This window comes from Polypterus senegalus, chromosome 10 (assembly GCF_016835505.1).
Source record: "Polypterus senegalus isolate Bchr_013 chromosome 10, ASM1683550v1, whole genome shotgun sequence".
In the NCBI taxonomy this organism is placed as follows: domain Eukaryota; kingdom Metazoa; phylum Chordata; class Cladistia; order Polypteriformes; family Polypteridae; genus Polypterus; species Polypterus senegalus.
In genome coordinates this window covers 117188415-117213657 of record NC_053163.1, presented here as the reverse complement: position 1 = coordinate 117213657, position 25243 = coordinate 117188415, and the positions used below count along the sequence as shown (strand labels likewise).

Genomic DNA, 25243 nt, shown 5'->3' with positions numbered 1-25243 from the left:
ACTTTATATATTCAGAAACAAGTTTGACTTTATATATTCAAGTTTTGACTTTATATATTCGGGAACACTATATATATTCAAGTTTTGACTTTTTATATTCTGACGCCGACTTTATATATTCATAAAATCAATGTATTTGCCTGTTTGGCACCCCATAGTATATGTGTGTGTGTGTGTATATATGTACACATGTATGTATATATATATATATATATATATATATATATATATGCCAGCAACACTCATGACAATGACAAAACAATTACATTGTCAATCATGTTACGTTATTATTAAAATGTTTCCTTTTCTTTTTACTTCTTTGCTGCCAAGCGGTATTTTGCTATATATATATATATATATATATATATATATATATATATATATATATATATATATATTAGGGGTGTAACGGTACACTAAAATGTAATTTCGGTTCAGTTCACTTTCTTGAGGTACTCGGTTCGGTTAATTTTCGGTACAAAAAAAGGCAGGAAAAAAATGACCTTAAATGCTTTTATTTAAAAAAAAAATACAACAATAGAATTTGTATAAATAAATTAAAGCGACCCATTTGGGTGATATTTCAAATAAATTAGACTCTGACTTTTTAAAACTATTGTAACAATTTAAATAAACAAGTAACAAATGTAAACTTTGAACATGTAGCCGCAACAGCCTGAATATGACAAATAAAACTATTCAAGCTTAAAGTTTTTGGCTAGAAAGATTAATTTATCCACATTTTCTGCAGAAAGCACAGATCTGGTTGCAGTGACAATATCTCCAGCAGTGGAGAAACCGTTCACTAGCAACAGAGGTAGCTGGAATACAGAGGTAACGCTTTGCGAGTTTTGCTATGTGTGGGTATGTAGCCTCATTGCCTTTCCACCAAAGAAGAGGATCAGCTTCAAGGGAAAGGCACCCTGAAGCTCTGTACTTACTGACCTTGGTGCCGTTTTAAGTGTGTTAACATATTAGACGTGTTTCCTGCAGCGTACCCGATCTCCGTGGTGGAACAATGTCGACAAACAACTTTGGATTTATCCACTTGCCGTTGTCCATTGGTAACTTTAACGGGGAAGCCAAAGTGTTCCCAGACAGGAGAGCGTAATGAGCTGGGAGGGTCTTCCAGCTCAGGCTTCGCTTGCATTTGCCATAACCCCATTTGTCACGTCCTGCGAGCTACTGGCGCCTCTCCCTCATCCAGTGTCCGACACTCGGGCGTCGTCGGAAACTCACCCAAGACTTTAGTTCCGCTTGGGGTGCTTAGATTGCACTAGTAATAGATTTAATGAGAAAAAATGCATAAAATATAACCGAAGCGGTACGCAAGTGGACCGAACCGAACATGCAAAACCGAAACGGTTCAATACATCCATGTGAACCGTTACACCACTAATATATATATATATATATATATATATATATATATATATATATATATATATATATATATATATATATATATATACTGCTCAAAAGAATTAAAGGAACACTTTTTAATCAGAGTATAGCATAAAGTCAATGAAACTTATGGGATATTAATCTGGTCAGTTAACTAGCAGAGGGGTTGTTAATCAGTTTCAGCTGCTGTGGTGTTAATGAAATTAACAACAGATGCACTAGAGGGGCAACAATGAGATGACCCCTAAAACAGGAATGGTTTCACAGGTGGAGGCCACTGACATTTTTCCCTCCTCATCTTTTCTGACTGTTTCTTCACTAGTTTTGCATTTGGCTACAGTCAGTGTCACTACTGGTAGCATGAGGCGATACCTGGACCCTACAGAGGTTGCACAGGTAGTCCAACTTCTCCAGGATGGCACATCAATACGTGTCATTGCCAGAAGGTTTGCTGTGTCTCCCTGTACAGTCTCAAGGGCATGAAGGAGATTCTAGGAGACAAGCAGTTACTCTAGGAGAGCTGGAGAGGGCCATAGAAGGTCCATAACCCATCAGCAGGACCAGTATCTGCTCCTTTGGGCAAGGAGGAACAGGATGAGCACTGCCAGAGCCCTACAAAATGACCTCCAGCAGGCCACTGGTGTGAATGTCTCTGACCAAACAACCAGAAAGACTTCATGAGGGTGACCCAAGGGCCCCATGTCCTCTAATGGGCCCTGAGCTCACTGCCCAGCAGCATGCAGCTCGATTGGCATTCGCCATAGAATACCAGAATTGGCAGATGCACCACTGGTGCCCTGTGCTTTTTACAGATGAGAGCAGGTTCACCCTGAGCACGTGACAGAAGTAAAAAGGTCTGGAGAAGCCCTGGAGAACATTATGCTGCCTGTAACATCATTCAGCATGAGCAGTTTGGTGGTGGGTTAATGATTGTCTGGGGAGGCATATCCATGGAGGGTCACACAGACCGCTACAGGCTTGACAAAGGCACCTTGGCTGCCATTAGGTATCAGGATGAAATCCTTGGACCCATTGTCAGACCCTATGCTGGTACAGTGGCTCCTGGTGCACAACAGTTCCTGGCCTCATGTGGTGAGAGTATGCAGGCAGTTCCTGGAGGATGAAGGAATGGATACCATTGACTGGCCACCACACTTTCTTGACCTTAATCCAATAGAACACCTCTGGGACATTATGTTTTGGTCCATCCAATGCCACCAGGTTGCACCTCAGACTGTCCAGGAGCTCAGTGATGCCCTGGTCCAGATCTGGGAGGAGATCCCCCACAACACCATCTGTCATCTCATTAGAAGCATGCACCGATGTTTTCAGGCATGTATACAAGAACACAGGGGCCATACAAATTGCTGCGTACAATTTTAAATTGATGCAATTAAATTTTGGCAAAATGGACTAGCCTGCCACATAATTTTTTCACTCTGATTTTTAGGGCGTCTGAATTCAGAGCTCTGTAGGTTGATCATTTTCATTTCCATCAAACGATGTGGCATCCTTTCGTTCCTAACACATTACCCAGTCTATATCAGTATAGATATCCAGGAGGATTTCTTTTTCCCCATTGAGATCTGATGTGTTTTCAAAGTGTTCCTTTATATATATATATATATATATATATATATATATATATATATATATATATATATATATATATATATATATATATATATATATATATATATATATATATATATATATAGAACAACACTCTAAATGACAAAACAATTACATTAACAATCATGTTACATTATTTTTAAAATTTTTCCTTTTCTTTTTCATATCTTCTTTAACACACTACTTCTCCACTCGGCCTTGGTATTCTGCTAGTATAAGTATATATATATATATATATATATATATATACACACACACACACACATACATATATATATATATATATATATATACATACACTTATATATACACACGTATATATACACACACACATATATACTGTATATACACATATATATATCTACATATATATATTAGGGGTGGGACTCGATTAAAAAAATTAATGTAATTAATTAGAGGCTGTGTAATAATTAATCTTGATTAATCATATGTAATCACAGATGAAAATTTGCCCCAAATCGCAAATGTTTTTTTTTTTATTTAAAAGGGTTTTAGTGGCCGACAGAATCAAATAGACATGGACATGAATATTGTAAACTCAAGCTCTTTTAATTTCTGAAAAAAAAATGCTTTTAAACTGCATTTCAATTCAAAACAGAAACAAAAATATCTATATAAATATGGTATTTTAAGTACTTTAAGTACATTTTCAGAATGGTATTGTCTTTAAATAATAATCACAAAAATTTCAACATAAAGTGCAGTTTTTCTTCTTAAAGAAAATAAGGCAGAAACATAAAGGGTAATTTGACCAGCTTCACCTTTAAACTCTGAGTAACCTTAGCCAAAATTATTTTGTACATTAGGCTAAAACAGTGTGATCATTGAACATTTTGTAATTAGATGTAATTAGAATTACTAACGGTCACAGAAGTCCAATGATCCCCAGTAAGAGCCACAAAGTCCACTTTCTGTAATGCATCCGATTTTGCTTGCTTTTCAGTGTGCACAAAACAATGCTTTTATCAAGGCTTCCGTCGGGTAGTCTTTTGAAATGAAATTTTCCTCCGATCAGTCGTAGGAATGCGCTTTATTCCGACTAACATTTTTGTAGCTCTGATGTGTGCATCAATGTAATCGATGTACCAGGAAACCATGCATTGACAAAAGTTCCCCTTTGCTTGGAATTGAAAGTGTGATTAAATGCGTTATTTTTTTTTAACGTATTATGGAGTACATGCATCGAAGCTTCTCAGCTGTGCTTGTGCTAAAAAAAAAGGAAACATTTTAAAAATAACATAACATGATTGTGAGTGTAATAGTTTTGTGACCGTTATGAGTGTTGTTGTCATCAAGGATTTGATTATAATTTCTTTCAATCAGGTTCGTATTTGGACAGTTTGCACAAAACCACGCTTTTATCAAGGCTTTTCAAATGAAATTTGCCTTCGATCAGTCTTAGGAACGTGCTTTGTATCCATTAATCATAAAGCTTCAATTGGTGATCTGTCTTTCTGCGTTAACCGCATATTTTTTCATACGTCTCAAACCAAGGGGATGCGAGGGTAAAATGAATCGGGAAGCTAAGTCAGTGCACCTCCTCTTAGAAATCGAACCTCGGACGTCGGCGCTAGAGGCGAAGCTTCTACCATAGCGCCACGGCGTGTGGTTTGTCTATTTCAGAGTATGTAGATCGGGATGTATATATATATATATATATATAAATAATATATACCCGCGCTTTGCAGCGGAGAAGTAGTGTGTTAAAGAAGTTATGAAAAAGAAAAGGGAACATTTTAAAAATAACGTAACATGATTCTCAATATACAGTAATTGTTTTGTGAGTGTTATGAGTGTTGCTGTCATCAAGGATTTGATTATCATTATTTCTTTCAATCAGGTTCGTATTTGTAGGATGTGTTGTGTTCAAGTTACATTCCGTGTTTGTCAATCGTTGTAAAGATAACAGGTTTCATTCATCGATTCGTTTCTAACTGGATCAATAAACAGCTCATCTTCCTCTTTATCTGAGACGTGACACACTGCATGCACGGGTTTTTTTACACTGTCTTCCTTTAGCGGGACATTGACTTTTTCCACCGCAGTAACTGCACTTATGAATATGCTTGTATGTATCACATGCTTCATATTTTTTTGCTGCCTTCTCAATTGTGTAATTCGGTTTTTGTTCAGCACTCTTTGGAACTGTTGCTTTTTGTCTGTGCCCTGCGTCTTTTCATGTGAGCCGCTCGGTGTACATGCATCGAAGGTTCCCAGCTGTGCTGGTGCCATCTTGTGCGATGTCCACGGCTGTATTTAATGTTAGCTAAGACCCGGCACTTAAAAGTTTCTCTCGTAGTTTCGCTAAGTTTGTGCCAAACACCACCCTGACCATCTCATCTTTGTCTGCATAAGCATAGTCCTTCACCCGTGAATATTTAGCGGCAGTGTTTCTATTGGATTGCCGCTGACGGATGGCCTTATATGGGCAGGCACTAAGTTACGCCTCCCACGGGCATCGAGCAGAAGTCTATTATAGTATGTGGACGAAAAAATAGGTTCCAGTTATGACCATTACGCGTAGAATTTCGATATGAAACCTGCCCAACTTTTGTAAGTAAGCTGTAAGGAATGAGCCTGCCAAATTTCAGCCTTCTACCTACACGGGAAGTTGGAGAATTAGTGATGAGTCAGTGAGTCAGTGAGGGCTTTGCCTTTTATTAGTATAGATTAGTATTTTAAATAAACAGTTGTAGTGAAATATTCAGATAACTGATCTTCTTTCTATATTAACTAAGGACCAAATAGTCTTCCTTCTGTGTCCCACATACTTTTCTATATACCAACTCTAAATATGGTTGCTTTCTCTAACGGAGGGGCGCTCAGCTGTGAGATAGCAGGCGCCCAGCACCTGCCCCTAGGGGTTGGCGAGTGAAGTGAGCAGGGAGCCCCCTAGTATTAATTTACCAAACTGTTACATAATGTGCAGGTGTCTTTAGATATTAAAATTAAAATTTCTGCCGTCCAGCTCCTGTTTTAATATAGCTATACAACTAGAATATTGTCAAAAAATATTTGTAATTTAAATGAACCATTTATATGTAATGTAAGTTGACTGACTCACTCATTGACAAAAACATTATTTCCTGTTTAGCTAAAAAACTAAAATTTGGCAGGGCAGTAGGTATCTTCTAAGAAACGACATACTGATGCATCAGTATTAAGGGGTAAAAAAAAAACACAATAGAAAACTAAATACTGTACCCCTAAAATTGCAGAAATGCTGGGATGGATTTGATTGAAATTCAGTGAGCCTGTAGAAAAAAAAAATGAACCAACATGTGTTTCTTTATTTGTTGATATTTGTCATTATTAATGCTCTAGCGAGTGGGAAATTCTAACCCCTATGCCCTCCCATGTTGTGACAGCGATTTCACAGAAAAATGGGGTGTGCCAGCTTATACAAATGAAGCCTGTCAGTAAAAGCAGAGAAAGGGCCACAGTTTTCTTTTCTTTTTTTTTTTTTTTCCTCAACCACTTTGAGCTAACGATTTTATTATCTTGTTGGATTACAGTGTTTTTCTTAGAACTTTTTCTGGAGTGATGCTTTGTAATTTGGTTTTAAGATAAAAAAGCCTTTGTTGAGGTATTATTAGATAACAGTATATGAGCAATGAATACATTTTTGCAACACTTAGTGTTGTTAGAGTATTTTACAGCTATGCATATAGAGTGCCACATGGATAGCATTTATAGAAGTAAAACAAAAACAGATTTAAATGCATGTGAAGTATTACAAATAAGGTGTTCATTAGTAAGCTAGGATTTATGTGAGCAAACAGTACTTAAGTTTTTAAATTGTGCAAGTATTTCATGAACTAATGTATTTAACTGTCACTGTGCTCAGGTACGATGAGTCCTAGTTTGTATACCACACTCTGCGAACTACCACAGTAGATGATGTGGACATGCAGTAATGTTTATTGCTATTAAAAATTGCTAGAAAGTATGCAATAATATGCTTTTGTAGTCTTTTACCACTCAAAATATCAAGATCTAACCTGAGATCTTTATAACCATGGCAGACAGGAGTTATAACTTTAGCCAAGGAAAACTGGATTATTATCAATGTACTATGTTCTGAGATTAACCAGGCTCATGCTTTATCCCTCTTGTCCAGTTGAATCATTACGTAGTATTCCTTGTTCCTAACCATTGACCAGAGACTTACAGTCAGTCTACTGTCCATTCTCTAGTATTGTAAGTTTCCAAACCTCTGACATGGAAAAAAACAACATGGATAGGAACATTTTTAAAAAGGGCTGCTGTGACATTAATCAGATAACTAACACAGTGACTATTTAAATATTTACTTGAGTGTATACATGTCTCACAGATTATACTTTGTGTATAATATCACACCCTCGTTCAACAGATAGCTAGAAACGCTGGGTAAAGTAAAACATAAGAAGTAGATACTTTTCAACACCAGTAAAAATAAACTTTGAAACAGTTCAGACTTAAATTTATTATCATCTTCTTAAACATTCTTAGACTGAATGGTCTTTCCTTGTTTGTCAGATTTCTTGTGTTCTGATGTCTTGCCACATTGTCATTCACTCTTGAATTAAAAAACGTTTCTTTGAATAAAAAAATGAAACAATTCAAATTAAGTGCAAAATTCAGTGGACCTAATGTGAGCCATTTGAAATCTTTTTGTGAACTCAGAATGGCAGTTGGTTAATCATTTCAGCTCAAATATGGTTCCTGAGATTTTTTGAAAAGCTTAATATTTAAGAAAAAACGTTAGTTCTACTTATGGTGCTGTTGGTTTTTTCTTCTACTGTACCAGGATGTTTCCTTTGTATATGCTCTATCATACAGATTGTGCTACCATAGAGTGATAAATCATCCTTGCATATTCTACATGTTTTAGTTTTAAACTTTGAAAGATATATATGTTCGAACTTTTGACTTTTTTTAACAAGCATTAAGTATCAGGTAGACATTGTGTTGTTTTCTTTTCCTGACTGGCAGGATCTCTAAGCCAGGTACAGATACCATGCAGTATTGTATCACCATTCCTTTATTTGTTGTACATGAAGAATTGAATTTTGCTTTCAAAATCTTTAAAAAACGCTTGACTTCTCTGATGACACAATTATTATAGAATTTATAAACATACAGTACTTGGATAATAAGCAGTACAAGAACAAGATAGGCAACCTTGCAAAATGTTGTAGTTTAAATAATCTGAACCAAATGTCACAAAAAAACAAATGCAATATGTGTGAGGCAAATTACTGTAGGTCAATGGCAAGGCTTTAGAAATGGTGGAAAATGTAGGTTCCTAAGGACCAACAGTCTCAACATTCTGATTGAGAAGACAACCCATTGAAATTCCCTATAGGCTGTTCTTTCTGAGAAAGTTAAGTAAGTTTGGAGTGTGATGTGAAAATAAGACATATTCTATTATAGTTCTGTAATTGAAAATACTTAGATTTTCTCCATCACTTTATAGCGTTGTATCAGAAAAATCTGACAGAGTTATGTGCACTGCTTCTGAAGTCATAGCATGTTATCTTGCCAATGTGAATTCACTGTGCTGTTCCAGAAAAGAATACAGATTAAAGTAAACCTCTCTTCCACCCAGAAAAACTGTCAAGATTAGGACTACTATTCAAATCTGTAAATTCAAGTATAATATAAGATTATTAATTTAGCATATTCAATTTCTGCATTAATTTGATTATGTGTATGAATTTAGTTCAATTGCTTGTTAGTGGGCTGTTTGGGAATGATTAGTTCTGTTTTCTGTAAATATGCTGTATTGTATTTATTTTTTATTTTAAAAAGGCTCTATTAAATCATACTCCAAACAACTGCTATTGTTATGGAAGTAAAATAACATTTTGAACAAGTTGTTTTTGTTATTGTGCTCAATTTTAAGAATTCAGTCTGTTCCTCTACAACTCTACATCTTTTTGCTCATCCAATTTGCTGGAGGTCCCTTCTCAGAAACCTTGTAGGAATGTGTTTTTAATAGCTGAATAGGAAAACTACATGTAGACTAGTAAAGTTGCAGCAAATTCTCTGTTCCTGATGCTTAGTCAGTTTCATTATAAACTTTATTGTTGGTGAAATCACCCTAAAAGCATAACGGCAGCATTATTTACATCAACATAATTTATGTAAATTTGCCAATTAAAATTTAAAAGTCATATATTGGAAGACATCAATTTGCATAGATAGGTTCAGTTCATTTTCTCAGACATCCTCCTTTTCAATCGAAAAAAGTCTTCATGTATTTTACTTAATCAGAAATTGAACCTATGTTATTTCCCCCACCTTCCAACTGGAATGAAGGAATTGGTGATGTGAAGTAACAATTATTATAGTTTACTGCAAATTGCATGTATCTGCCTGCACAAATCATAACAGTGTAATAATTTTTGACTAGTTACAGAGGAAATGATGTGATTGACCCAATAAATTTCAAATGCAGTAAAGTAAAAGTTGGTAATAATTGTCCATGGCATAGTGTTTTACCAGAATTTTGATACATTTTATATAACTTTTATATGTTGCTGTTTTGTAGGAGATAATGAAGAGGAGAAAGGTCTGAAGACATCTGTGGATGAAAATTCAACTATAGCTAGCTCTCAGGTTCTCCCTGCCCAACCACTGACAACGTCTGAAATACATCCATCTCCACCATTACAAAAGGACGAATCACCAATTCTTCTCTTACCACCCCTGAAGAAAAGACGAAAAACTGTTTCATTTTCTGTTGAAGATGATGCTAAACAGATTGAACCTGTTCAGTCAGAGACATCTGTAGAAAAACAGGAACAAATATCAATTACAAGCTGTAGCAGCATATTATCACCTGTGAAATCTGAACCCCCTGAATCTATTCTGACAACCCCCAAATCTGAACGGCCATCACCTGTACTGTTAACATATTCCACATCTCCACTTGCTTCACCGAAAACTCATGAAACTAGTCATTTTGCAATGGCCAACATTACCAGTCCAAGCAAGTATTCTGAGAAACAAGATAGCATTGTCCTCTCTGTAACACCTCCAGTACGTTCCCCTGCAACTCCCACCACTCCCCCAAGCCCACAGATTAAATCCCCATCCCGTAAGAAGGAGAGCCCAAAGATGGTTTGCCGCACAGTCCTTAACCTTCCTTTAGATCATGCATCTTTGGTCAAAGCTCCTGTTGAAGAGCCTGCTCCATTGCGGGGTCGTCCAAGGGGAAGACAACGTACATTAAGTCAGCAAAGTGATTCTGTAGACTCCGCTGTTCCAGTAGGCAACACTGATGAAGATCAAAAGCTTCGACTGAAAGAGCAATTGGGTGTTTCAACTTTGCTTGAGCTGGCAAATACAGCGTTCTCCCCATCAAGAGCAAGGCCAAGTTCACCTGTTGATCTCTCTGTACTTGCTGATATTGCACTCAAAATGCCACTGTCTGGTGAGGAAAAGAAATGTCAGACTTCTGAAGATACAATAATTGCTCCTTGTGACTCGGAAGAAACAGAAACTTCAGATGAAGCAGAGGAGCAAGGAATAAACCCTTCAGTTACTTTAGAGGGTCACTATATACTTCTGGAACATAATTATGCGAAGCCATTAATGCCCATTCCAAGTACGCCCAAAAAAAACAGTAAAAATGCAGAAACAGTGGCTTCTGTTGAAACCAATCTAAGTAATTCAATAGCAACAGTTTTAGAAGCTCCAGAGGAAATTATTGAAGAATCTCTGACATCTCCTAATACTCCTGTATGCAAAGTGGAGAATACATGTTTGATTACTTCATCCATAGCAGAAGTTGTTCAGGAATCCCAGCAGCTAATCCAGACCAAAGTACACCAGAAAGAAAATGTAACAGAAATAAGTGCAGAAGTAGAAAAAAGGAAGGGTCGAAAGAAGAAAAGAAAAGAGAAAGACAAGCAACAAAAAACAAAGAAAAGTCAGACAAAGGCAAGATTTTTTTAATGTTTGTGCTACATTTTACAATAAACTGCATTTAAACTCGCTGTATAATAGGATACAAAATGCACTTGCACCTTAATTGTATGAGAAATGTGTATCTTTTATAGAAATATCCATTGTGTTATTTAAGCAGGTTGTCTTTTTGTTTTTGAAAACTATCAGTTTAATGTCTAACAGTATTGTCATTTAGTAAGGACAGACAAATGCTACTTTTCACATAATTTATAAGGTATTCTGAATATAAAAAACATTCAGCAAAGATCAGCTATTTTTCATAACCCTTAAATACTACAGGGCAGTGGTATCAGATGTTTTTAACTGAAAAAAAATCTGGAGGCAGAATATCACTTAATTGGGAAAAAAATGTTAACATAATTTGTGGGTAACTAATAATAATTAATAGTATTTTCACCGTGCACAACTTCTTTAGTGTCTTTTGTCATTTAAGTTGTTTTCAATTATAGGTCCATGAGGAGCAACATCAGGAAGATGATATGGATATAGAGATTTTAGAGCCAGGAGAGGTCATGAATTCAGATGAGGAGAATGAAACAAACAGAAGAAAGAGTAAGCGTCTCATTCAACAGCACAAAGGAGAGAAAGGCTTCACACCACAAGAGAAGCAACAGAAATATGAGGAAAACCTCATGTCCCGTTTTGAGCAACGCAGTGAATTTGAGCAGATGACAATCCTTTATGATATCTGGAACACAGGCTTAGATGTGGAGGACATGAGATTTCTTAAACTCACTTATGAGCAGCTCTTGCAAGAAGACCACAATACAGACTGGCTCAATGACACTCACTGGGTCCACCATACCAATATCCTTTGTAAATGATGACTGATTCTTCAGTCATAGAATCAATTGCGTTTCATGTTCTGTTGTAAATGTGAAAGACAAATGTGTGCAACTTCAAAATAATTACTGAATTAGAGGATTTTTTTCATATATTGTGTATGGAAGCATAGTTTCTGAAAAGTAAATGCTAAAGCTATTCATTTTTGATTTAGAAATACTTTAGTTTTTCCAAGCTCCTCCAAATTTACAATAACCCAGAGGCACAAGTATTGTGAGTTACTGAAGTCATTTTGTTGTATAAAGGAATACCATTAATAAGGGTAGCATGAGAAATAGTGAAAATATGTCTGGAAAAGTGGGTACCATTTAAACAGAACAGAGTTCTCTGGTTCTCCTTGACAGTCCATGTTTGATGAAAATCTCTTATATATTTGTTCAGGAATCTACGGTTTTATCAGGTCTTTCTAATGCCAATAGCCTAGGCAGCCTTCTGCCACCAAGAGAATTGGTCAGATGTAGTTAATTGGTCAAATAACAATGTGTGTCACCCTGGGTGTTTGAAACCATGACACCTGAGGCAGAGTATTCTTAAAAACTATGTCAGATATTTTATATTAAATACAGAATATTTTTAGTTATATTTCCCTATATAGAATAACTGTTTTGTATGTAGTTACTTTTTTAGTTCAGTATTTTTCATTATTTTGTCTGGAACAACCTTTTAAAAAAATATGCTATATTTGTATTTATTTTTAACACCTAGCTGCATATTTATAATGCTTGTTTTAATCCTGGTTCACTTCCCGGGTCCTCCCTGCGTGGAGTTTGCATGTTCTCTTCGTGTCTGCGTGGGTTTCCTCCGGGTGCTCCAGTTACCTCCCACAGTCCAAAGACATGCAGGTTAGGTGCATTGGCGATTCTAAATTGTGCTTGGTGTGTGTGTGTGCCCTGCAGTGGGCTGGCACCCTGCCCAGGGTTCATTTCCTGCCTTGCGCCCTGTGTTGGCTGGGATTGGCTCCAACAGACCCCCGTGACCCTGTAGTTAGGATATAGCGGGTTGGATAATGGATGAATAGATGTTTTAATCCTTGAGTACACTGGTACTGTTTCAGTTTCGCAATCTGTGTACAAATTCCAAAGAGTAAAATAATAATTTTATAGCTTAGCTACTTGTATTGTTTTCTTGTTATCCCTGTTTTTGATTTTCCAAGAAATGGAAAAAAATATCCTTAGATAGAATGTAGTAATGGATGATTTTTAAAAGCTGTACAAGGGATCATGAAAATATGTCTTCATTTGAAAGCTTGAAGTAGTTTTATATTGCAGTTCTTAAAAACTTTGTTCCTTAACTGAGACTGCACTCACCAATATCCCAAACCCAAGGCGAAAGAAGAAATCTCAAGATGGACAACTTAGAGAGCACAAAACAGGCTGTGCAAGAAGTGAAGGTTACTATTCTATTAGCAAGAAGGAAAAGGATGTCTACTTACATGTATATCCTGTCAGTGCACGAGAGCTGGACATTGACTCTCAGGTATCTACATCAACCAATTGATAAATTCAGATTTATTCGGAATTTATTTTCTTGTTTCTGTTAGTAATGACAGGTTTATATTTGTTTTATTCTTCTAGTGCAATTTGTCAAATATTAATGTAAATCTCAGTAGTTATTGAATGAAAAATGTAAATAGTAAAGGTTATTCCCATACTGTAAAGCAAAAAAAGAAACAATATTTTGGATATGGAATGTTGTTCATAGTGAGAAAATGTTTTGTTTAAAATCCTATTGTTATCTCATACCTACTTTAAACTAGAGAAATGAAAGTTAACATACAAACATTTTTAAAAAGTGGATCCAAATGAAATAGATTTCGTTAGTCATGTGGACAAAGAATAAAAAAATATCTGATTTTTTTTTAAAAAAAGCCTTCAACCCTTTTGTTCCTATGATGGAAAAGCTACTTTTAAAGGACTACTCCACTGAAAAGTATTTTTTTTTATATGCCACTCACCTAATATGATTTTTAGTGGTAGCCAAGCAACATTTTTAATCTCATGTTTTTTCAGAGAGCTACATAACAAAGATTCAAATTTACTGTTAACAACTGTGACCAGCACTGGACAACTGCAAACAATGTGAAAAATGTCCATGGGAAACGAAAAAAAGTTATCTTGTAACTTATATTGCATGATACACGTGTTTCTTATTCATTTGTAATACTAAACAGGGAAAATGCATTCTCATAATACTATGTGTTTAAATTCAGATTAAACACAAAGTATTATGGAAATGAACCTTTTCTGTTTATATATGTGTATAATATTTTAACAAAAATACATGAATATGACTGGATAATAGATTTATCATGTGACACGAGTTACGTAAGAATTGTTTTTTTATTTTATTTTTCTCTTTTCACATCATTTACCATTATCCAGCACTTGTCACTGTTGAGTCCTGCTCAATTAGAACATTTGGAAAAAAAAATTTCTACGCCATCACTACAAAATAAAAGCTCATTTTTGGGTGGAGTAATCCTCAAATTAACCTAATATTAATATATATCATTTTAAATTATGCTTTTAAAACATTTCATGAATGTATGAACAGCACTGATTTTAAATATAGGAAGAGTTTGGCTAAATGGATTGCTGTTACCAACATACAACTATTGAAATTGCTATAAATTAGCATAGTTGAAATGGGTTAAATGTTTTCTTATTATTTCATTTTTTTCATGTTGTTTTGGTTCCTTTCTGTGCAATTGTGTGTTTTAATTTTTGTTTTATTTATTAATTTATTTTTCATCTTTACTTTGGTTTCATTTAGGTTATAGCTTGGTTGTAGTTACATAGTATTCACCATAGCTAGTATGCACAGTCATTGATAATCAAGGAATGTTAAGTAATTGTTAATAAATGTTTTGATGAATGACAGACAACAAAATGTGTCTTTATTATAGGGTACAAATCGTGTTTTGTCTGAAAGAAGATCAGAACAGAGGAGATTGCTGAGTGCCATTGGTACTCAAGCAGTTATGGACAGTGACTTGCTTAAACTTAACCAGCTAAAGGTAAATCTTACTATGTAATAATTTTTTTTATTTTCAGCATTTTTTTTAACCTGGGGTCCATTGTATTACACACTTAAATATCATGGTTATATATGTCTTACATTTTGCTTGTATTAATATGTTTCTCAGTTGGATTCTTAAACATTAAACATGTTTCTTTTTATAACTGATTGCATAAAACTGTACTTTTGAAACCTTTGAAGTTTCTACCTTGTAAATCGGTGTAATTTTGCAGTGTAGTGATAATGATAAAATAACTACAATCTTTAGCTTGCCTTGACTCATCAGGCTCCTTTTAACTCAGCCTAACATATGGATGTAAATATCATCTTGAAGGGAACAGAGGAGATGAGAAGGCGATGGGTAGGTATGGTGTCAAGGAGAGGAATGAAGAAGGTCAGAGGATAGTGGATTTTGCCAAAAGGATGGACATGGCTCTAGTGAATGCGTATTTTAAGAAGAGGGAGAAACACAGGGTGACGTACAAGAGTGGAGGAATGTGCACACAGGTAGATTACATCCTAAGCAGAAGAGTCAGTCTGAAGGAGATTGAAGACTGCAAAGTGGTGGCAGGGGAAAGTGTAGCAAAGCACCATAGGATGGTGGTCTGTAGGATGATGTTGGAGATCAAGAAGAGGAAGAGGGTGAGGGCAGAGCCAAGGATCAAATGGTGGAAGATGGGGAAAAAAAAGACTGCAAGTTTGAGTTTAGGGAGAAGGTGAGACAGGCACTGGGTGGCAGTGAAGAGTTATCAGACAGCTGGGAAACTACAGCAGATGTAGTAAGGGTGACAGCAAGAAGGGTGCTTGGCGTGACATCTGGAAAGAGGAAGGAGGAAAAGGAAACCTGGTGGTGGAATAAGGAAATACAGGAGAGTATACAGTGGAAGAGGATGGCAAAGAAGAAGTGGGTTAGTCAGAAAGATGCAGAAAGTAGACAAGAGTACAAAGAGATAAGGCACAAGGTGAAGAGAGAGGTGGCGAAGGCTAAAGAAAAGGCGTATGATGAGTTTTACGAGAGGTTGGACACTAAGGAGGAAGAAAAGGACCTGTACCAATTGGCTAGACAGAGGGAGCAAGCTGGGAAAGATGTGCAGCAGGTTAGGGTGATAAAGGATAAAGGTGGAAACATACTCACAAGTGAGGAGAGTGTGTTGAGCAAATGGAAAGAGTACTTTGAGAGGCTGATGAACAAAGAGAATGAGAGAGAGAAGAGGTTGGATGATGTAGAGATATTGAATCAGGAAGTGCAATGGATTAGCAAGGAGGAAGTAAGGACAGCTATGAAGAGGATGAAAAAATAGAAAGTCCGTTGGTCCAGATGACATACCTACGGAAGAATGGAGGTGTTTAGGAGAGATGGCAGTGGAGTTTTTAACCAGATTGATGTATAGAATCTTGGAAAGTGGGAGGATCCTGAGGAGTGGAGAAGAAGTGTACTGGTGCTGATATTTAAGAATAAGGGGAAAGTGCAGGACTGCAGTAACTGCAGGGGAATAAAATTGATGAGCCACAGCATTAAGTTATGGGAAAGAGTAGTTGAAGCTAGTTTAAGAAGTGAGGTGATGATTAGTGAGCAGCAGTATGGTTTCATGCCAAGAAAGACCACCACAGATGCAATGTTTGTTCTGAGGTTGTTGATGGAGAAGTTTAGAGAAGGCCAGAAGGAGTTGCATTGCATCTTTGTGGACCTGGGGAAATGATATGACAGGGTGCCAAAGTTGTACAGGATATGTATGAGGGAAGTGTGACAGTGGTGAGGTCTGCGGTAGGAGCGACGGATGCATTCAAGTTGGAGGTGGGATTACTTCAGGGATCGACTCTGAGCCCTTTCTTATTTGCAATGGTGATGGACAGGCTGACAGACAAGATTAGACGGGGTCCCCATGTACTATGATGTGTCCTGATGACAGTGTGATCTGTAGCGATAGTAGGGAGCAGGTTGAGGAGACCCTGGAGAGGTGGAGATGTGCTCTTGAGAGGAGAGGAATGAAGGTCAGTAGGAACAAGACAGAATATATGTGTGTAAATGAGACGGAGGTCAGTGGAATGGTGAGGATGCAGGGAGTAGAGTTGGCGAAGGTGGATGAGTTTAAATACTTGGGATCAACAGTACAGAGTAATGGGGGTTGTGGAAGAGAGGTGAAGAAGAGAGTGCAGTCAGGGTGGAATGGGTGGATAAGAGTGTCAGGAGTAATTTGTGACAGATGGGTATCAGCAAGAGTGAAAGGAAAGGTCTACAGGACGGTAGTGAAACCAGCTATGTTATATGGGTTGAAGATGGTGCCACTAACCAGAAAGCAGGAGGTGGCAGAGTTAAAGATGCTAAGATTTGCATTGGGTGTGACGAGGATGGATAGGATTAGACATGAGTACATTAGAGGGTCAGCTTAAATTGGACGGTTGGGAGACAAAGTCAGAGAGGCAAAATTGCGTTGGTTTGGACATGTGCAGAGGAGAGGTGCTGGGTATATTGGGAGAATGATGCTAAGGACAGAGCTGCCAGGGAAGAGGAAAAGAGGAAGGCCTAAGCGAAGGTTTATGGATGTGGTGAGAGAGGACATGCAGGTGATGGGTGTAACAGAACAAGATGCAGAGGACAGAAAGATATGGAAGAAGATGATCCACTGTGGCAACCCTTAACGGGAGCAGCCGAAAGAAGATGAAAATCTTTAAGCTTTGTATTAAATTAATATAAAATGTAAGTTTGTAATGTTTAATCTTTCAATTTTTCAGTTCCGTAAAAAGAAGTTACGCTTTGGTCGAAGCCGAATTCATGAGTGGGGTTTGTTTGCTATGGAACCAATTGCTGCAGATGAGATGGTCATTGAATATGTTGGGCAGAATATACGACAGGTAAATAATTTTTTTTTTTTTTAATTATTATACTCCATTCAGATTTACCATAGTGATCTTTAGTGCATAGAAAAGGAAATCTTTGTTAGACATTTTAAAAATAATATATGTTGCTTCTTTACATCACTAAAGGAAGATGTTATTAATTTACTTTAAAGTTCTCTTTATCAGATATCACTACTTTATTGGCAACATAAGTTTGTACTGGTATTAATGACTATGGGGTTTTGGGCATGAGGAGTTGTTTGTATCTGTTGAGTGTGCCTGGAGGTAGATTGACATATCATCAGTGGTGTTTTCTACCTTGTGCTCTTTTGTGTCAAAATGACCACTTCCCTGTCACTTAACCAGACAAGCAAATTTCAGTTTAGATGTTTTGATTGATCAAGCTGCTGCCTGTGTGGCGTTTCATGTTATCCCTGTGTCTGCATTATTTTTTTTCTCTTAATCTTCCCATCTCCCATTCACATGTGTTAAGTGGTGAGTCTGAATTGACAAAGTGGATTGAGTGTGAGCATGCTCTGTGATGGGCTATCCTCCAGGCCAAGATAGGTTCTTGAAAGATTCCGCTAGAATAGGCTGTGGAGCAACCCTAAATATGACATAAGCAGGTTTTGAAATGGATAGATAAGTGGATAAGTTACATGCAATTAGGTATTAGTTTAATACTTACTTTGTAATCCATTGCTAAGGAAAGGTCAACAAGCTAGGACACACCTATCCTAATTTGCTAATAAAATAATTACTTTTAGAGTTGTAGAGTTATAAATGAAGAAGCTTAAAAATATGCCTTTCAAGCACATGCTACTAAATTATACTGCATGATAGAATTTGTTGTGGTATGTGTGATCGTTTTCATAATGGTGGAGTATTCCAAACATTCCCAGCAGTCTGGTGTTTTGCCCAAGACTGAAGTCTTCCTCTTGCCACTGTAATTACATTTATTCTGAGCCAGGTTGATATAAGCAATACAGAAAATGGTTTACATTTTTTAGGAAATAATTTAAGGTTTTATCTTGTGATGTTATAAGGAAGTTGTTAATGCTTTCGGCTAACACTGTATATGTACTAATTTACTTATAAATATAATTTTTTTTCAGATGGTGGCTGATATGAGGGAGAAACGTTATGCTCAGGAGGGCATAGGGAGCAGTTACTTGTTTAGAGTGGACCATGACACAATCATTGATGCTACAAAGTGTGGAAATCTTGCTCGTTTTATAAATCATTGTTGCACGGTGAGATTATTGCATACTTGGACTTTTATTTAAATGTGTACTTTTTTTAGTTGATACTGACCAGGCTAATTGCTATTTAAAATATTTTTTCTTACAGCCAAACTGCTATGCCAAAGTAATCACACTGGAATCTCAGAAGAAGATTGTGATCTACTCTAAGCAGCCTATTGGTGTGAATGAGGAAATTACATATGACTACAAATTTCCCATTGAAGAAAATAAAATCCCTTGCCTTTGTGGCACTGAAAACTGCCGTGGAACTCTAAACTAAAGTAAAACTAAGCTGCTTCTTCATGCCAACAGTACTAAACTGGATTTTCTCTTCCTACCAGGCACTGCCCCAAGGGGAAACAAATTGCACTAAATTTTTATGCTCTTTTGTCCCAAATTAAAAGATTTATTTAGCCTTAAAATAATCAACTCCTTCTTGTAATTTTCAGTTTGATTTTCCATTCTGCAGGTTTTTAAACACATATGATATACCCTATTATTTAAGAAAATATTTTCTAATTATGCTGTAATCAGTAATGTATGTTTTCCACATAGCAGTAGGTTTAGTTCAATATTCCATTTTCATAAAGTATCTTTTACATTTTGAAGCTTTCGAGTTTGTACTCCGCAGTTAGAATTGGTCCTGAGCAACACTAATGAAGAGGTTAAGAACATGTGTTACTATTATGGTATGTAGGGTTTTCAGAATTGTACTTCTTGATGTCTTTTTTTCCCTGAGAAGAATACATTTAGTTGAATGTGCATTGTTGCTGTAGGTCAGTCCTTTCAAGTTCAGTTGTTTCTTGAAATAGTAAGCTACTTGCAATGCACTACCAATTGTATGGTGAAGATGGCTTGTTAGGGATTCACCACATCATCATGGTAAAGATGACAATATATTTTATTTTTCATTAAGAATATATTTAAAGTATTAAATAGTAATACCCATTCAAAGGTTAATTATACATGCAGAATATTTTTTAATTAACAACTTCCTTTTCAGTAATTTGTTTGTTATAAGCTACTTTTCATTTATTGCCTGGTGCTGTAAATGTTCTGCTGGAGGCAAATATGTTTATTTTGTTGTAATAGTTAAAAAAAAAAAGGCCATTTGATTAAATATTTCAACAGTCAAGTAGTGCAGTGCAAATCTAAAAAGAGTGCAAGCAGACCTTATGTTGTTTTTTTTATTCTAAGTTACTCTCACCGAACAAAGTAAAAAATAATTGTATTTTTTGGTAAATTTAAATTCCATTGTTTGATCTCTACTCATAAGACAAATTATTGCTATAACCATTTAACAATCTCATTGGATGAGAAATGTTTCTTTTGTTCATAATAACATACTATAAAATATTTAAGGATGGGGGTTCATTCAGTAACATGGCAGTCTGATTACAGGAAAAAAATCCGTATCAAAATTTGTAATCTTAAGTTCATCCCTTCTTTCATATTTTATTGTTAATTGCTATAGTTTGTGTTTAATCCCTTTTAGGTAAAATAATATATACAAAGATAATAAACCTCATAAAATCACATAGTCATTTTATTTCTCTTTAGTAGATACCTAATCTAACCGGCAATTACTTTTGATTAACTTTTTATTTTGCTATTTTAGCCCCTTTTCTATATCCATGTATATTACAAAAGCTACTATAAGCCTGACATTAATATCTGAGCTTTTAAGATATAGTCTCTGACCATTCAGTTTTATGTAAAAATCTTTAGTAAAGATGATGTATAATAGTCTCTTTAGAAGTGACCTCATTGTGAACTTCATAACTTAGTAACTTATGTTTGAGCATGGCAAAATTATGTCTTCTAAATGTTTCCAGATATATAAGGCACACATCTATGTCTTGACTATATTGCTTTTAAGATACATGGTGTGTATACCTTGAAGCTCATAGCCAGTTTTTTGTTAGGTTCTAGTAGTGGCAGTAAAACTAAGATATGAAGGTCTGTTTACCTGGATTATTTTAGCAGACCTGCAAAACTTGGTCCACATTGTTGCAGTTGCTCCACTTATAAATCATTAGTTTCTTGCAGTGTATGGTTGGAAGAGATGTCTGAATTTATTACAGTTTTGATTCTTTCTGGACATTCCTTGTCTACAGAATATATTTCAGAATATGATGGGGATGTACTTATCTTTATATTGAAAAAGCATTAGCATTTATATATATTTTTTAATCAAGACCTTTAAGAACTTATTGTATAATTTTCTTATCAAACAATGTTGTTACAAAAGGTGCCAATAATGCTTTGGGTGGCCAATGTTGTCTATTTTTGTCAGAATAAGAAAACATTCATTATTAAGCTTCCACTGTTTGCCTTCAGCTTTTCTCATGAATAGAAAAGGGTTGTTCAAAAATATTGTTTCACTTTTTTGGTTCATGCTAATAATTTATTAAGAATTGTGATTTTTATTTTTTGTGTCATTTTAAACCGTGTTGCTTTCATTAATGTAATTAACACTGAATATATTAAAACATTGGTTTAAACAGCAGTACCCACATATTTATGTCCCATTTACGTTGTGCAGTCCTGATAAGCAACTTGTCCCACTTCCAGTCAGCTCTTTTGACTACATTTGGAGACAGAATATAAAACTTTGCCATTTTACAAATGGGACAGATCACTGTTTGAAATTTAAAAAAAATCCCCTAAATTCAAACTTTATTATGAAAAGTGAACAAATTGGTCTGGCACATTAATTTTTCAATCTCTAGCTTCAACTTTTGCTTTATTCTGGGAATGTACTTGCAGATGCTTTGAGCATGCAGAAAATGACTGATGAGTAACAGAGAGAAAAGTAAAGTTTTATATAAATAGATATATATTTTAATCTTTTTATGGCTATGTCAGTGGGATTTTTAAAAGCTGAAGTTTTCCTTAATATGTCATTTTTAAATTATTTTTAAAAGTACATTTTAGTTTTTTCATTCCTAACTGATACCTGTATATTGTATCTCTAAATCACCCGCTATAACTAGATCATATGTGGGAGCTATTGCTTAATTACATTTCAAAATGAAGCTTCATTAAAAAAAGTTGACAGCGATTACTTTCAATCAACTGATGCATATGCACTATGTGGCTCACCAAATTGTTTTTTCCTACTTCACTTCTTGCCCGCTATGACCCAGAAGGCAGTTCAAAAAAATCATAATTTCTGTTTTGTTGATGTTTGCCACCATCCATCTACCATTTAAATTATACTTGGGAGGTCAATCTTGTATATTTGTTTGTAGGGTATAATTACTGAAATTATTTCTCACCAACCCAAATGTATATGAATAAGTAGTATATACACAAAACACAATTTTGTAAGTATTCAACCCCATGTAGAATAGCGAATGGTTAAAAAGTTCTATTTTTAACCAGCTTGTATAAATTGTTGGATTGTACATTTTTGCCTTTAGTGTTGCTGTCAGTCAGTGTGACAGAATTTTTTTTTTTTAATCATATTCTGTTTTGGGTCTGTGGTTAATAAAATGTAAAATACTAAAGAAAGCCAGGCAAAAAAAGCAACTTTTCAGTACAAGTGTACATATTGTAGATTTTGATGTTTCTTGTAGAAACATGTTACCTGTATGTAAATATGTTCTGTTATTTCCTACATAAGAAAAATGTAAATATGTTTCATTTTGTTTCTCTTGTATTAAATAAGTTGAAACCTTTATTAATGTTACATTAAAATATTTTTTAAAAAACACTACAATTTTGCTTTATATGTGCATTATTTTCTAAAACTGCCATGGTTGTATAATTGTAATCAAAGTAAAATGACAGATTATCTTCTTAGAAGTTTTGCTTGCTGTACTTTTATTCCAGCTTCAATGCAAGTTTGCAGGTTTTAGTCAATCGCTCTGCTGTATGCTTAAATGTTCGTGATGGTATATGGCATCCTTTAGACTGAAATCAAGTAGTGTCTTGCACTGGCTAAGATGTTGGAGTTTTAACCCCAAGGTTATCTCTTCAGTACTTGGTTAGGACTCTATGTGTAACTTTTAGGAATTCACTTAAACTGACTATGCTTTGACTGTTAAAAATATCAATAATAATTGTAATTTATCCTCAACTTGTAAATCAACTTGGCTAAAATTGAAGTAATAATTAATCCCATCCACATACACTGTTTTGATGCAGACACTGTAAAAATAAAACTAATCAATCAATGCATCAAAGTGACTGTAACACAAGGCTTTGAATGCATTGCTAAAGATTTATTTATTGCAGAGTTCAAATATTAACCTGACACTTTTTCCTCCCTTGTGTTTTACCTGTCTATACACTGTGTGCACAATTATTAGGCAAGTGAGTATTTTGACCATATCATCATTTTTAATGCATATATTCCAACTCCAAGCTGTATTAACTTGAATGCTTATTGGATTTAAGCACGTCAGGTGATGTGTATTTGTGTAATGAGGGAGGGTGTGGCCTAAGGAGATCAACACCCTATATCAAGGTGTGCAGAATTATTAGGCAGCTAGTTTTCCTCGGGCAAAATGGGCTAAAAAAGAGATTTAACTGACTCTGAAAAGTCAAAAATTGTAAAAAGTCTTTCAGAGGGATGCAGCACTTTTGGAATTGCTAAGATATTGGTGTGTGATCACAGAACCATCAAACATTTTGTTGCAAATAGTCAACAGGGTCGCAAGAAACGTGTTGAGAACAAAAGACGCAAATTAGCTGCCAAAGATTTGAAAAGAATCAAACGTGAAGCTACCAGGAACCCATTATCCTCCAGTACTTTCATATTCCAGAGCTGCAACCTACCTGGAGTGCCCAGAAGTACAAGGTGTTCAGTGCTCAAAGACATGGCCAAGGTAAGGAGGGCTGAAACCCAACCACCACTGAACAAGAAACATAAGTTGAAACGTCAAAACTGGGCCAAGAAATATCTGAAGACAGATTTTTTTCAAAGGTTTTATGGACCGATGAGATGAGAGTGACTCTTGATGGACCAGATGGATGGACCTGTGGATCAGTAATGGGCACAGAGCTCCACTCCAACGTGGAGGTGGGGTACTGGTATGAGCTGGTATTTTTAAAGATGAGCTAGTTGGACCTTTTTGCATTGAAGATGAACTCAAAATCAACTCCCAAACCTACTGCCAGTTTTTCGAAGACACTTTCTTCAAACAGTGATACAGGAAGAAGACCATGATTTTTATGCAGGCCAATGCTCCATCACTTGCATCGAAGTTCTCCACTGCGTGGCCAGGCAGTAAAGGCCTTAAAGATGAAGGAATAATGACATGGCCCCCTTTCCTCATCTGACCTAAACCCTATCGAGAACTTGTGGGCACTTTTAAACGCTAGATTTACGGGGGAGAAAAACAATACACCTCTCTGAAGAGTGTCTGGGAGGCTGTAGTCACTGCTCCACAAAAAGCTGATCGTCAACAGATCAAGAAACTGACAGACTCCATGAATGGAAAGGCTTATGACTGTTATTGGAAAGAAGGGTGGCTATATTGGTCATTGATTGATTTATTTTTTTTGAAATGTCAGAGATGTTTATTTGTAAATTTTGAGGTGTTTGTTTATTATTCTCACTATAACAGATGAAAATAAACAAGTGAGATGGGAAAATTTTCATTTTCCTTTAGTTGCATAATAAATCTGCACACTAATAGTTGCCTAATAATTGTGCGCACATATGTATTCCCCTGATGATGTTCACACTCACATTTCCGTTGTGAAACATTCAGGTTTCAGGTTTATTAATATTTTGGATTGACTGATAACACTGTGTTTGTTCCATATTAAAATTAATCCTCAAAAATACAACTTGCCTAATAATTGTGCACACAGTGTAGTACCTGGTGACCCTGGCACTCTGGGCTTTCTAACCCAATGTCTGTCTTGTATTTCTGAATGGATGTGTAGTAAATTCCTCAATTTAAATAAAGAAAAAATGGAAATCTTAGTTGTTAGTAAAAAATGGAAATAATGATGGTAGTAAAAATAAACTTGGTCCTTTAGAGTTAAAAGTCGGGACAGAAATAAAGACTTTAGGTATAATTATGGACTCAACCTAAACTTAAAATCACCTATAAACCATATTACCCTTACTGAATTTTCCATTCAAGAAACATTGCAAACGTCAGACCTCTTTGAACACTGTAAGATGCTAAGAAATGAATTCATACTTTTGTTTTAGTGGACTTAGATTACTGTAATGCACTCCTAACTGGATTACCTAAGAAAGACCTCAATCAGTTGCAGTTAATCCAGAATAAAGCAGCAAAAATCTTAGTCTGAAAAATAAA

General features: G+C 35.7%; 1 protein-coding gene across 3 annotated transcripts in view; it reads left to right on the top strand.

Moving 5' to 3' along the window:
- Window positions 1-22680, top strand: part of setd1a (SET domain containing 1A, histone lysine methyltransferase) — a 90059-nt gene extending 67379 nt beyond the window's left edge. For all 3 annotated transcript variants that reach the window (XM_039766409.1, XM_039766410.1, XM_039766411.1), the window contains 7 exons: window positions 9596-10989; window positions 11466-11823; window positions 13163-13335; window positions 14765-14875; window positions 17611-17730; window positions 18831-18968; window positions 19066-22680. In XM_039766409.1, coding sequence (XP_039622343.1) covers window positions 9596-10989; window positions 11466-11823; window positions 13163-13335; window positions 14765-14875; window positions 17611-17730; window positions 18831-18968; window positions 19066-19239 — 2468 coding nt within the window. In that variant the 3' untranslated portion in view covers window positions 19240-22680. The remainder of the gene's footprint in view (window positions 1-9595; window positions 10990-11465; window positions 11824-13162; window positions 13336-14764; window positions 14876-17610; window positions 17731-18830; window positions 18969-19065) is intronic.
- The last annotated feature ends 2563 nt before the right edge of the window (window positions 22681-25243 follow it).